Source organism: Anolis carolinensis, chromosome 2 (genome assembly GCF_035594765.1).
Source record: "Anolis carolinensis isolate JA03-04 chromosome 2, rAnoCar3.1.pri, whole genome shotgun sequence".
NCBI classification, from domain to species: Eukaryota; Metazoa; Chordata; class Lepidosauria; order Squamata; family Dactyloidae; genus Anolis; species Anolis carolinensis.
In genome coordinates, this window is record NC_085842.1 from 121,132,536 (window position 1) to 121,147,029 (window position 14,494).

The window sequence follows — 14,494 nt, forward strand, 5'->3', positions numbered from 1 at the left end:
ATTTCATTTAATATTTTCCAGTCTATGTAATTGCATGTCTTCATATTCTCATGCAAGGCATGATTAAAGAAATCAAGCAACATGTGTGATCTCCCCATTCTCCTAATAAAAAGCATCTTTTAAAAATCATGTTACTTTTCATTACCGAAGCTGGCAAAATACGCTTTTTTGTATGGGATGGGTTTTGAAAAATAGTTAAATACACTTCTTGCTCTTAACATGACATTAGGTGGGGCTTATTTTAACGTCATACTGTTCTTTCTTCTCCTAGTACTCTACATGGCAATGATATTTCCACCGTCCCTGAAGGGTCTTTTAATGATCTTACGTCACTTTCCCATCTGTAAGTATTTATACATTCAACAGGTTAGAGATACTATAGAAATCATTTTAACCAACTGATATTTCTATTTTGTGCTGCAGTTCTTTATTTACATACAGTAGACCCTTGGAAATCACTGGAGTTTGGTTCCAAGATCCCCCGTTTATACCAATATCCATCGATGCTGAAGTCTCATTATATACAGTGGCATTGTAAAATGGTGTCTTTCATATAAAATAGCAAAATTAAGGTTTGCATTTTGAATTTCTTTTAAAAAATATTTCCAAGCTGTGGGTGATTGAATCTGTAGGGCAGATATATTATACTTGTGCAAATTTCACTCCGAGAACAAATATGTAGGCTGTCTAGTTTAGCTGGATAGTATTTTGACATTTTTGATAATGGAGCTGAATAAGATTTTAATTGAAAAATTAAAAGCATTTTCACATTTTCTGCATCTGATTTAAGTGCCAACGTTTCAGCAGAATGTAAAACCAAACAAAAACTCAGGTAGCGTATTGAAAATATCCTATTTGGTGAACGAATGTGCAAGTCATTGTTCAATTCCATGAGTTTGTCTGTTTTGTACAAGGCTGGAAAGGATATTTTTGTTGTTGTAATCCCCAATAGCTTTCATTGCCATCTGTGGATCCTGGGAGATATGTTCAAAAATAATTTTTTGAAGCTTTATTATTTATTTATTTCAATCATTTATACCCCTCCCTTCTCACCTGAGGGGACTCAGGGCAGCTTGCAAGTGGCAATTAATGCCATTACACCATAATACTATGAACTAAAATGTTAAAACAGTTAAAACAGTCATAAAATACAGTATATAAAGTTTAAAACAGTGCGAAGTGCTTATGCCATTCATCCACCGGACCTTATACAAAAGCCTTAGTTCAGACCGCGTCAACGCCAACACATATTTTAATGTTTTACCTTCCCTCTAGAACAGGCTTGTCCAACCTGTGGTCCACATGTCACCCAGGAGGACACCCCTTTTTGTGTGTAACCTGATTGTGTAGTTCTTGAGCACAAGCTTTGTAGATAACAGTGGAAAGGAATGGGATAATCAAAGCATGTTATGTCTACAAATATTGGTGTATTATCAGTAATTTACATTATAATTGCAAACAGTTTAGCCAGAAGACCTGCTCAGTGGCTTTAAAAGACCCTCCAAATGGGACGGCATTTAATTAGGATTTCATTATATAATCGTGGAAGAGGTACTTACATTAAATTAATACACAACATGATAGTGTTTTACAACTAATTGTTAAATTTAAATAAATGTCAATATGGCCCAATTGTATTTTTGAAGAATTCAAATACAATTCAAAGGCGTCCACTCAGGATGGGAAATCTGATGGCATGAAAAAAGTCAAGTCCTTCTAAAATGTCATCCCAAAATAAAATTTTATCATAATAACCACTACCTATAAATGACCACCCTCCCCCCATGGACCAATTACGTAGACTAGAAGGAACTTTTGTCTGGTAAAACTTGGAAACTGAGAGAAAAGACTTTGGAGCAGATTGTTTTTATGTTCTATGCAAGAGGTTTCTGTAACCTCTTGATGTGCTCCTTGACCTTCATTCAACCTCCTTTTTCAATGAATGTCATTCCAAATAATAAGTGTAAAATTACATATTCTGGATTAATTAATTAGCTTGGATATTTAGACTAGTTACATGATTTGTATATTATCATACAAGAAGTCATATCACATGAATTATTTGGAGATTTCTTAGACAATATGCTCAATATAAATATTTTTCATCAACATCAACTGCTCAGGTTGTAAAACCTAAATCCAGTTGCTAATCCATCTAATGCAAGCTCATTGAATCAATGGATTTATATAACAATTGATTTACAATTAGCAATTGATTCAGTGAGTTTATGCAAGTTGGTCTTCTTAGACAAAAAGCTACTTGATTATAATTGGAACCAAACTAATATATATTGCATACCTACACAAATGAAATGGATTTATTATTTTAAATTTAAATGTACTTTATCTCATATGCTGAGAACATGCAACAACAGTAAATGTATTGCTGTTATTAACAGCTCATAGTCCATTCCTAGTTGTGAAACTTAAAGAGCAACAATATGTTCTATCTTTGCAATATTTAAATTGTTTTGCAGTCCATATATAGTAAATTTGAACTGTCAAACTGAATATCCTCCTTTAATCAGGAAGTGCACAATAATTATAATTGTATTATGGTTCCAGAAAAAAGAACAATAATACTGTTTCCCTGGTCCACACAAAGGTCCAGTTTTCCTTTCTGTTTTTCATGAACTTGGGTGGATTTAGGTTTGGCTTGTCATCTCACCTGCCAACATTTGCCTCTGTATCAGTGAAAAATAGAGCAAAACTGTCCAAATAAGTAGATCAATTGTATTTGTGTCAAGTTTTGAGTGATGGTAACATTTGGAGGTAGAAAAATAGGAGAGGAAAAAATGTTGTCGGGGAATAATAATAATAATAATAATAATAATAAAACTTTATTTATACCCCGCCACCATCTCCCCAATGGGGACTCGGGGCGGCTTACATGGGGCCATGCCCAAGACAATACAATAAACCATAACATAATACAATTAAATAATACATTACATAAAATAAACAGTACAACATAAGATCAAAACAGCAATATAACACGAGCGGGCCGCATGAATACTACATTTAAAAACTAGATTAAAAATTAAAACTCTGGGTGAGAAAGGGATCAGAATAAAACCTCGAGGGACGGGACATCAGATAGTGAACCAGTCTAGAGGATAAATATCGGGGGGGAGTAGCATAGAACATTTACTCTCCGAAAGCACACCGGAAGAGCCATGTTTTTAAATCTTTCCTGAAGGCTAAAAGGGTGGGGGCTTGCCTGATTTCAATGGGCAGCGAGTTCCACAAGCGAGGGGCCACCGCAGAAAAGGCCCTCTCCCTTGTTCCTACAAGGCGAGCCTGAGATATAGGTAGTGGCGACAGGAGGGCCTCCCCTGATGATCGGAGAGGTCGGGCAGGTTTATGGTAGGAGATACGGTCACGAAGGTAGGCGGGTCCCAAACCGTTTAGGGCTTTATAAATGATTGTCTGCACCTTGAATTGGGACCGGAAGATGAACGGCAGCCAGTGGAGCTCCTTAAACAGGGGAGTAGATCTCTCCCTGTAACTCGCCCCCGTTATTAGTCTGGCGGCCGAACGTTGGACCAGCTGTAACTTCCGGGCCGTCTTCAAGGGAAGCCCCATGTAGAGCGCATTACAGTAGTCCAGTCTAGAGGTAACTAAGGCATGCACCACCGTGGTCAAGTCAGACTTCATGAGGTATGGTCGCAGTTGGCGCACAAGTTTGAGTTGTGCAAAAGCCCTCCCGGCCACCGCCGACACCTGCGCTTCAAGCGTCAGCGCTGAATCCAGGAGGACCCCCAAACTGCGGACCTGTGATTTCAGGGGGAGTGCAACCCCGTCCAGCACAGGTTGCCACCTAATACCCCGATCCGACGAGCGACTGACCAGGAGGGCCTCTGTCTTGTCAGGATTGATCCTCAGCTTGTTTCTCCTCATCCAGTCCGCCACAGCGGCCAGGCACTGGTTCAGCACCCGAGGGGCTTCCTTGGAGTCAGGTGGGAACGAGTAGTGGATTTGTGTGTCATCTGCATAGAGATGGCAACACCCTCCAAAACTCCGGATGACCTCTCCCAGCGGTTTCATGTAGATGTTAAAAAGCATGGGGGATAAAATAGACCCTTGCGGGACCCCACAGGTCAAAGGCCAGGGGTCCGAGCAGGTGTCCCCCAGCTTCACCATCTGGGAACGGCCCTCCAGGAAGGACTGGAGCCACTACAAAACAGTGCCACCGAGTTCCATCCCGGAGAGCCTCCCCAGAAGGATACCATGGTCGATGGTATCGAAAGCCGCAGAGATGTCCAGGAGAACCAGCAGGGTCACACTCCCCCTGTCCAGTTCCCTGCGGAGGTCATCCACCAAGGCGACCAAAGCCGTCTCAGTGCTGTGCCCAGGCCTGAAGCCAGACTGCGAGCGGTCCAGAAAATCAGTGTCATCGAGGAACTCCTGGAGCTGCGTGGCCACCACCCGCTCCAGAACCTTGCCCAAAAACGGGAGGTTGGAAATTGGTCTGTAGTTGTTACATACAGATGGGTCTAGCGAGGTCTTTTTTAGTAACGGTTTTACCACCGCTTGCTTAAAACAAGATGGAAATGACCCCTGACCCAGGGAGGCATTTATTATAGCCACAAACCAATCCAACAACCCCTCTTTGGCCTGCTTAACCAGCCAAGAGGGACAAGGATCCAGAGCACAAGTGGTCGCCCTCACAGACCCAAGAATCCCCTCCACGTCATCCGGAAGAACAAGCCGGAAATAATCCCACAAAATCGGACAGACAGGTGCCTCGGTTACCTCCGCTGGAACTACAATTAAGCTGGAGTCCAACTCATGGCATATCTGAGCAACTTTGCCTGCAAAGTGGTGCGCAAAATCGCTGCACCTAGTTGCCAAGTCATCAGGAAGCCCCTGGGTCTCAGGAGGCCGCAGGAGCTCCCCAACAACTCGGAACAACTCCGATGGCCTGTTGGCCGCAGACGCTATGCGGGCAGTCGTGAAAGCTTTCCTGGCTGCTCGCAGAGCCACGGAGTAAGCCTTAATAGCGGCTTTAGCCCGTGCTTGGTCAGACACATCCTGAGATTTCCTCCAGATGCACTCTAGTCCCCTCCTCGCACGCTTCATCACGGCCAGCTCCTCAGTGAACCAAGGAGTCGACATGACTCTATGCAGCGAAAGGGGACGTTCGGGAGCGATCGTGTCAAGTGCCCTTGCCAACTGGCTGTTATAACGATCAGCCAGGACATCAACAGGATCGCCAGTCTCCAGAACAGGAAGATCCCCAAGAGACCTCAGGAGTCCATCCGGATCCATCAGCCTCCTGGGGCGGACCATCTTAATGGGTCCACCACCCCTGCGGAGGTTAGAAGACACGGCGAAACTCAAACAGATCAGATGATGGTCAGACCATGACAATGGAAGAATATTTTGCTCTTCCACTCTGACTGTCCCACCGTCCACAATGAAGACTAGGTCCAGCGTGTGTCTCGCCTGATGTGTGGGCCCAGATATAACTTGAGTCAGCCCCATGGTCGTCATGGCAACCATGAAATCCTGAGCTGCACCTGTCAAAGTGGTCTCGGCATGAATATTAAAGTCCCCCAAAACTATGAGTTGTTGGGAGACCAGGGCCGAATTGGAGACCACTTCTGCTAGCTCGGACAGAGAGACTGCTGGGTCGCGGGGTGGACGGTACACCAGCAGAATCCCCAAGCTGTCTCGGGCTCCCACCTTCAGGAAGACACACTCAAACCTCGAAGATTGCGGAACGGTGCATCTGATCAGGGCGATGGACTGCCGAGCAATCACCGCGACTCCTCCTCCCCGCCCCCCAGCCCTGGCCTGCTGATGCACCCCGAAACCTGGTGGGCACAGCTGAGTGAGATTCACACCACCCTGCTTGTCCAACCACGTCTCGGTGATGCATGCCAGATCCGCCCCCTCATCCAGGATCAAATCCTGGATAACAGCTGTTTTACCATTGACGGATCTGGCGTTCAAAAGCAGGACCTTAAGGCTGGGAGGTCTGTCCTGAAGACTACCACACCTATTCCTCTCCAGGGTCGCAAAAACTCTATTGCGCTTCTCCCTGGGTCGAGAGTGACCGTTCTTCCTTCTCCCCCAAACCACCTCAATGAGACCCTGCCCGTGGAAACCCTCTTCCCCCTGGAGAGATGACTGATTGAGGTTGCCCATTGAAGGGGATAGTCAGCTGTCCTGAGATAGAAAATCACCAGCAATACTTGGTTGTTTAAAGGAGGGGCCTATCTCCGCTGGTGTAGGAGGAAAGGAGTCATCTAACAGATCATCATCTAGCGTGGGAAGGGGGCTAGGCACTAATGATGTCTGAGAACGGGACTGAGAGGTAACATAGACATGGCCTAAAACTGGGGGATCTTGTCTACCAAGATTCCGCCTGATGTCCAGGGGGCGAATCAATGGGTCTACTAGTACCCTCCTGAGAGTAATGCCCCACTGTTGTAGTTTGGGCCTATACAAAAACAATTCCTCCATCAGTGTTCTGTCTTCCAATCCAATGAGAAGACAAATGGAGCGGTTCCAGGACTGATAGTCTCTACGAAGCCAGTCGATAGTCTTGATCTTCACTTTCGACCAGCTTAAAGATAGAATTTGTGAGAGAGATGTCCGGACCGCTCGCTTAGATGTCCATCTTCCTCTGTTCAATAGTGAGTCTTGCACTTCCACTGCCACCTTATTAGTTCGCAACAGATGTTGGGAATTGCAGTAAGTGTCCAGGGAGTGTCCAAACAGTTCTGGGGACAGCGTGTTGTTTGTCCTCTGAGAGACTCTATTAGTTTCCTTCCGGCCGTCCCTCCCCTGACTCTGACTCTCTTCCCCAGATAAAGACTCCACCCCATCCCTGGCCCCTTCCAAGCCTGACCTATTGCCTTCCTTCTGCTCCTCTAGCTTTTTTCTTCCCTGGCTTTCCAGAGCATTTAATTCCTCATTAATATTAATAAAGCTGGTTGGTACAGTTTGTATAATGTCTATAGGAGAAGGATTCTTCACCATTAGGGAAATTCCTTTGAAAAGATGGTCAATTTTCTTGTTCAGTGTCTCCAACTGTTGTAAAACAGTACTGAACGATTTTCCCAGTAGATCACATAAGTAAAAGAGTTCATTTCCCTCGATGTTTCCTGCCAACTCATTCCTATTACCTTTCAAAAACCTTCCTATAATATACCTCTCTAATCTTTCAAAATTACCCCTCGTTTCTACTATCTCTTTCAGCTCAACAGTATCTCGTCCAACATACACATACCTTCATTCACATTCTGGGACCATCAATTTACCAATCAATAAAACTCAAGAACTCTCGAATCCTATGTGATCACTTCCTATGACCTAAGTACCAGGTTCTCAAACCTGCTTCCTATCAGAGTCTCCCTGAAATTAGATAAAAACTTTCTCACTCCTATCTATAATACACACACACACACATATACACACTCAAAAGGAAAAGAGGAAAAAATTATTAATAATAATAATAATAATAATAATAATAAAATAAAAAGAAATAAAATAAAATAGATGGCAGGCTGCAGCACTGAAGAAATGATCCAAGCTATTCCTATCTAGAACTTCCTCATTGATTCAGTCTCAACCAGTAAAATTAAACTCTCTAATTAAAAATAAAATAAAATAAAAAAAAAATAAAAAAAAGAAAAAAAAAGAAAAAAAAAAGGCTTGATGGTGTCAAAAAACAGATGGCAGATTGGATGCAGCTCAATACAGGCTGCCCCCCAATCCAGCTAGGCGGCCTTAATATAGCTGGAGTTCGGTACAGGAAAACCCTTCGTCACGCGGCACTGGCCCTAGCTGTTGATTCCAACAGGGCAGGGGCAGATGGAGAGGTCGGCCAAGCCCAGGCAAGTCCCAAGGAGCAAGATGGTACACTCCACAGCGCTGCTTCCTGTGTCCTTTAGGAGGATAGGCAATGTAGAAAACCCCAGTGCTGCCAACAGCAATGGTAAGCTGTAGTTCTTAAAGGCCACAACAAAATTCTTGCAATGGGGAAAAATTGATATCAACTTTAGATAGTGTACTGTTTGGTATCATCACATTTGTGCTTAGGTAATAGTGTCTGTAATAGTATTTATGCATATGAAGAAGTGTAGTTTAGAAAGAAGGACAAGGACTTATGATAACAGCTGTTAAAGATCTTTGCCTTCTTCCTTTTTGTTGTTCAGAAATATTGGTATCTTATTCTTGTGTTACAAACCAATTCCATATGCCTTTGTTCAATAGTGAATGAGACTGATTTAAAATAAAACTTACAACCTCATCAGATGGATCTGTTTTTGGTGGCATCCTCAGTAGTTTTATGACAGAGCCCACCGGCTCCCATCCCATGACGAAGAACTACTTCCGGTGGAGCTCAGCTGCAAAACACATCCAGGCATCCCCTAGGCAACGTCTGTGTAGACGGTCAATTCTCTCACACAAGAAGTGACTTGCAGTATGTTCTCAAGTCCTTTCTGATACAATAAAAAGTCCAAATTGTAACTGAGTCATTTGTAAGTCAGATATTTGTAACTTGGGGACTGTCAGAATAGAAAACAGCAACCATGGACATAATAATAATTTTGTCTTCTGCAACACTTTGAGCATTGATCTACTCACTTACCAAAGCTTTGACTGTCACACTTTGACTGTTGGGATATACCAGCTCAGTATAGTATAAATCTGTCCAGTTTTTTTTAAAAAAAAAATCCTCTCACTTTCTGTTCTCACTTCCGTTCCTATCTATGAGCTGTATACAAGTTGGATGTCTGTAACTCGAGGACTGCCTATGCTATTGAGCATTTATTATGGAGCTGCAGCTGTGGTACTAGAGGCTATGCCATCAAGGTTTGCAGTGGGATAACTATGAATTGGAGCTATAAAAGAGTCAATCTGTTCTTTGCTTGATAATACCAATACTCACATTGAGCAAAATGGCCCTAGCTGAGAAAGTTATAAATTTTCTCCAAGCCATTCCTATAAGTGAAAAATAAATGTTAAACAAGGACTATGACTGTTTCGTCAAATGTGGTTTGCTGGTTGAAATACGAAGATTGAATGAAAAGTAATGCCTCCACCTTTGTAACTCCTCAACAGATGGTAGTACTGGTATGTGGCAGGTACTGGCTTGTTCAGTAGACTCTCCTCTACAGTTCCATCTGGCGGGAAGCCTTAGCATTGAATGGTTGTGTTGTTAAAATGCAAAGTATGGAACTCTGCACAGACGGTTGGTCAATGTGACTTAAGCAGCGTGCAGTCAATGAATTCTTGACAGCAGAAGGTGTCACCCCAAAGGAAATTCATCAGAGAATGCAAGCTGTTTATGGTGATTGTGTTGATGTGAGTCCTGTGCATCGTTGGGCAAGTAAATTTAAAGATGTTGAGGTGGGAACATCTGATTTGCATGACAAACAAAGAGTTTGTCCTGTGACAGCAACCACAGAGTTTCACAAGGAGAAGGTTGACAGATTGATTCAGGACAATCGTATCACTCAGAGAGAAATTTCAAACATAATCAGCATTTCACCAGAACATGTGGGTCACATTATTGCTTTGCTTGGCTATTGGATGATCTGTGCACGATGGGTACTGTGAGACGCTGGTTGGGGAAACAGAGTGTCGACTTCTTCCGTGACGGCTTCAGAAAACGTGTTCATCATTGGCAGAAATGTATCCAATTGACTGGTGATTATGTGGAAAAGTGAATAGTGGTAGTTAAAGAGCACATTCTAAGGATTATTTCTGCATTTGAGTTATTAAAATATTACCATCCAAACCCAAGTAACGAAGGTGGAGGCATTACTTTTCATTCAACCCTCGTATCTTAAATCCAAGCTTTTACACAGATTGGTTTGGAAAACGGTAACTGAAGAGTTCAGGTGACATAATTCAATGAGCATGAACGTTAGCATCAAAAACATAGCATTTAGATTTTCTTCAGAAGAAAGGAGTCAAACTGACCAACATCAAAATAGTGAAATTTAGCTGCCTGGTCAAGTAGTCAATGCAGATTCCAAAAATAGAAATTAACTCATAACCCCTGACTTCCTTAATTTTGAATGTCATTTGCATCAGTGTAACAAATAAGCATGCAAAGAATGGTACTCAATCTGTGCCATTTCTGAAACAGTTCTTATCTTGAAATTAATAAATGATATACATGAAATTTCCATTGTTCCATTTCACTGTTAATGTGCTATATTTAATTAATCAAGATGTATAATTAAATATGTATAACATTCCAGATGTGAGTGTGTGCGTGCATCTTTACTCATAGATAATAGCTCAAAATCTGTATGAATTTGTAACTGAAGATATAAATTTGGCTCCTTTAAGGAAACATTGCTATTTGACTTATTTAATTTTGATGGATGAACCCCTGCCAGTAATTCAACTCATGAACTCTCAGCATGAATTTGTCAAGGGCAGAGATGTCTAATCAGTCATGTCTGTGGAATTATATCAACAACGTTAGTGGAATTTCATCTGTCAGGATTTCATTTGTTATCCCTCACCACCCCAAATAAAGTTTTAGCTAGAACGATATTTTCGGAAATGATTTGTGTTATCTCTAATGGAAAAAGTCTCCATCCAAAATTATTTTCTTTCCCCAACTTTTTTCAGGATAAACAATTTCTTACCTTACTCTCTGGGGGCTAAACTCAACTTCATGTTTTTTCCTTCACAGGAACCAGTGCTAAGCACTCCTGTGGAGCGAAAATATAATGTCAAAACTAGCTTAAGAGCCCTGAGCTCATTGCACTTTGTCTTTAGAACATTGTCTGAAGTCATTCTGCTTGGGTTTGCAAGGGTTTCTGTTCTAATTAATTCAAATTGTGTTACAGTATTCTGAAATCTTAAATAGTAGATGGACTGAGAAAAATGTTCAATAGTATTTTCATGTTTATTTCTTAAAGCTTATCAACACTGTGTCTGGTAATTAGGCATTCAGGTCTTGTTAACTCCTTTGGATTTTCCCTTAGAAATCAAAGGGAATATGCCCATCTATCAAGTACAGTGCCGTGATGTTTTCAGCATCATCTAGAAACAAATGCTTTGACCTGAAAAAGAGAGATAGCAATAAATAATTTCATGAGAAGTGTTGCTTCATTAAGGCTACAACCTCTTATCCATTTATAATCTGCATTGAACTCACTAGGACTTACTTTTGAATATATGTGGACTGCAATCCAATACAGTTGCCTGGGGTTAAATTCTTTTCTACTCAGTGTTGCTTACTTCTGTGCAATTATTGACAGAGTTTCACTGTACAAAATTGGAAATATTCATTTCTAAATATAATTAAGCATCTACTATCTAGTGAAAACATTATCAAGCTCATACAATCCCTTATTTGACATTACGAGGCTAAATCAGGGTATTTAAAATAATCTTCCTGATCTTGTGATAGGATATGGATTACTAATACACAACATTCATGACTTGTGTGTTGTGGTAAGAGAAAAGCAGGAAACCAATACTTTTTGGTTAAAAAGTAAAGCATGGAAAAGTACTATAAGAGGCCAGTTATAATGCGCTGTTCTATCCCCTATAGAAAAATGGGAGCCATACTGCTTACAGTTTAGTCTAGGCAAGTTGCCAAATAGTGGAGGTTAAGAAACGGAAGGGAAAGGAAAAGACCTTGTGAACGGATTAATAGGCCTTGGTGTGAAATAGTGTTTTTCTCACCCTATTTCCCTGTATTCCTGGGGATCAGCCAATATCTTGAGATCCCCTTGGACATATATTCTTTGCATGAAAAAGCGAGAGTGTGTGTGAGAGAGAGTGTGTGGTTAATTTCCACCTCGGTTATAGGCATAAACTCAAGTGTAAGGAACAAAACCTCATTTTCGTAATGCTTTAGGGTACCCCCATGTGGGCCTCTGCTTCTACGAATGATGACCTCTCTAATTTTAGAGCATGGATAATCCTTTATACTGTTGCTTCTCAAATTGTAACTGATTGACTCTCCATTTCCCCATCAATGTGTCAGAAACCAACATCATATTTGTGGCAGTTGGGTTACATGCGTTTCTTTCCTGGAAATTTGCTGAAGATGGGTGGTGTGATGGCACGGCCGAGTTAAAAAGAAAACTATAGTGTCTGGCTCTCTCAGGGGCTATCGGTATACCCTCTAGTGAAATCAGGTCTTTGACATAAAAGCACTTTAGACAGGATGAAAGTTAACCAAACGAGTTTACTGGAGACAAAAGGCAAAGGGTTAACTCCACCCAGGGCTATTAAAAGAGAACACAAAACAATACATTACAAAGGAAGAATCTGTTGATTGTAGACATCTTTCTGGGACTGGTTGGAACTGTACCGAAATGAAAAGAACTGGCTTGTACAGGTTGTATTGCTGCACTATATTGGTGGTACTAGACGTGGTATTAGACTTAACTATGTTGGTAGTACGTGCTGAGAATGCCTGTCTGAATTGCTGGGGCCAAAGATCCCAGACAAAATCCTGGCCTCCTCCTCTGTGGCTCTGATCCAGAAGATCAGGGAAGGCCTTGCTGGAAGGCTCTGAGGCAAATGGGCTGAACCAACTGAGGCAGGCCTCTGGGGGGGGGGGGGGGGGTTTAAAGCTCCACCCCCAAACGAATACACATGGAAGAATCTACACTGTAAAGGGAAAACTAAAGCAAAGCCAAGACTTCACAAGTAGCCAATGATTTGTGAGCTAGAAGTGGCCTACAAGCTACTAGTATGGGTAGCATTGCTTTGTAATCTCTATAAAAGTAAGAAAGGAAGTTGTTTTGGTCATGTGGTCTAGCACTATGCCTGAGGCAGGATGGGAAAAATAGAAACTAAATGATGATGCTGACCAAATAGCATATTAGTAGTGAAACTTGGAGATTAGATACTTTTCCTCCGATTACATATAGGCATACCTTAGTTAATGACATACACATGTTCCGAGGCTTTGCTTCTTTAACAGAACTTTGATACCAGAGGTAGAAATAATATAGAATGTGTAATGTTTATATCTATCTATCTTTGCCATGTATAATGCTGTACACCGCTATGAGCCCCCCCAGGGGTGAGAAAAGCTGTCTATAAATGAAATAAATAAATAAATAAATAGATACCTATAGCTCCAAAAGGAAAAGCAAATTAGTATATTTCAGCAAACTTTTTATCACAACTAACGTTAAGCATACGAGAAAATAAACAACCAGCTACAGTAGGATGACCTAAAGTAGAATCCCATTATTTTCCAGCTCAAGCTTTATTTGGAGTATTTACTGAAGACCTGCTGCTGCAACACAACACTGGAGCTCTGCTTTACTCCTTTATTAGCTGTGTATATGTGCATGTAACTGTGTTAAACTGTTGATCAGGTTTGACAAATATTTTTAGGGATTCTCAACAACCACATGGACTGAGTGTGTATATATTTAAACCCTCAGAGCTCTTGGAACCAACCCTTTACACTGTGACTGCAGCCTACGATGGCTGTCTGAGTGGGTGAAAGCGGGCTACAAAGAGCCAGGGATTGCACGATGCAGCACTCCAGATGACATGACTGACAGGTTGTTGCTAACAACACCGACCCACCACTTCCAGTGCAAAGGTAGGTCCAGGCTCTTAGTGGTTGCTGTGCTCTCGCATAGTTAACTTCAGCGCATGGTTTCCTGCCTTGCAGCAGCCACCTAGCCCAGTATTGCCTACTCTGTCAGAAGGGAATTGTGCAGAAATGGCAGAAATGCCTCTCCTACCTGATGCTTTTAACCAGATAGGGGCTGGGCTGTGGCGCAGCTGTTGAGCAGCTGCCTTAAATCACTCTGACCATGAGGTCATGAGTTCGAGGCCAGCCCGTGGCGGGGTGAGCACCCGTCAATTAAAAATAAAAAATAGCCCCTGCTCGTTGCTTACCTAGCAACCCGAAAGATAGTTGCATCTATCAAGTAGGAAATAAGGTACCACTTATAAAGTGGGGAGGCAAGATTAACTAATTTACGACCTGGAATGAGGAAGTGCCGTCAGTGTGGATGATGAAGCAGCTGCTCCCCCCTGTGGCCAGAATCGAACATCCCCTCAGAAGAAGGTTAACTGCCTCTGCGTGTGTCTCTCAGTCTCTGTTTGATGTGTTTATGGGCATTGAATGTTTGCCCTATGTGTGTTATAATGTGATCCGCCCTGAGTCCCCTTCGGGGTGAGAAGGGCGGAATATAAATACTGTAAATAAATATAAATACTGTAAATATGAAAGGGGTTGAACATGGAAATGTCTGGATGCATTATGTATGATTAATACATATGCTGAGGATTGGTACTTCCCAGGCATCATGGGCATCACTATCCTGAGGATTGTTGCCTATTCATAATATACTAAAACTGCACTGCAAGAATGGAACTGAACATCAGTGCCTCCAGACACTAGCCTTTAGGACAGGGGTCCTCTTCCACACCCACTTGGTGGGATACACCAGTAACTTTCAGCATGCTCAAAGTGGCACAAAGTTCCAGCTACTTTATTAGCCAGTTTTGAACAGGGATATTTTTTACA

General features: G+C 42.0%; 1 protein-coding gene across 4 annotated transcripts in view; it reads left to right on the forward strand.

Moving 5' to 3' along the window:
* slit3 (slit guidance ligand 3) overlaps positions 1-14,494 on the forward strand; it is a 558,157-nt gene that overhangs the window by 472,947 nt on the left and 70,716 nt on the right. For all 4 annotated transcript variants that reach the window (XM_062970473.1, XM_062970476.1, XM_062970474.1 and 1 more), the window contains 2 exons: positions 272-343; positions 13,395-13,558. In XM_062970473.1, coding sequence (XP_062826543.1) covers positions 272-343; positions 13,395-13,558 — 236 coding nt within the window. The remainder of the gene's footprint in view (positions 1-271; positions 344-13,394; positions 13,559-14,494) is intronic.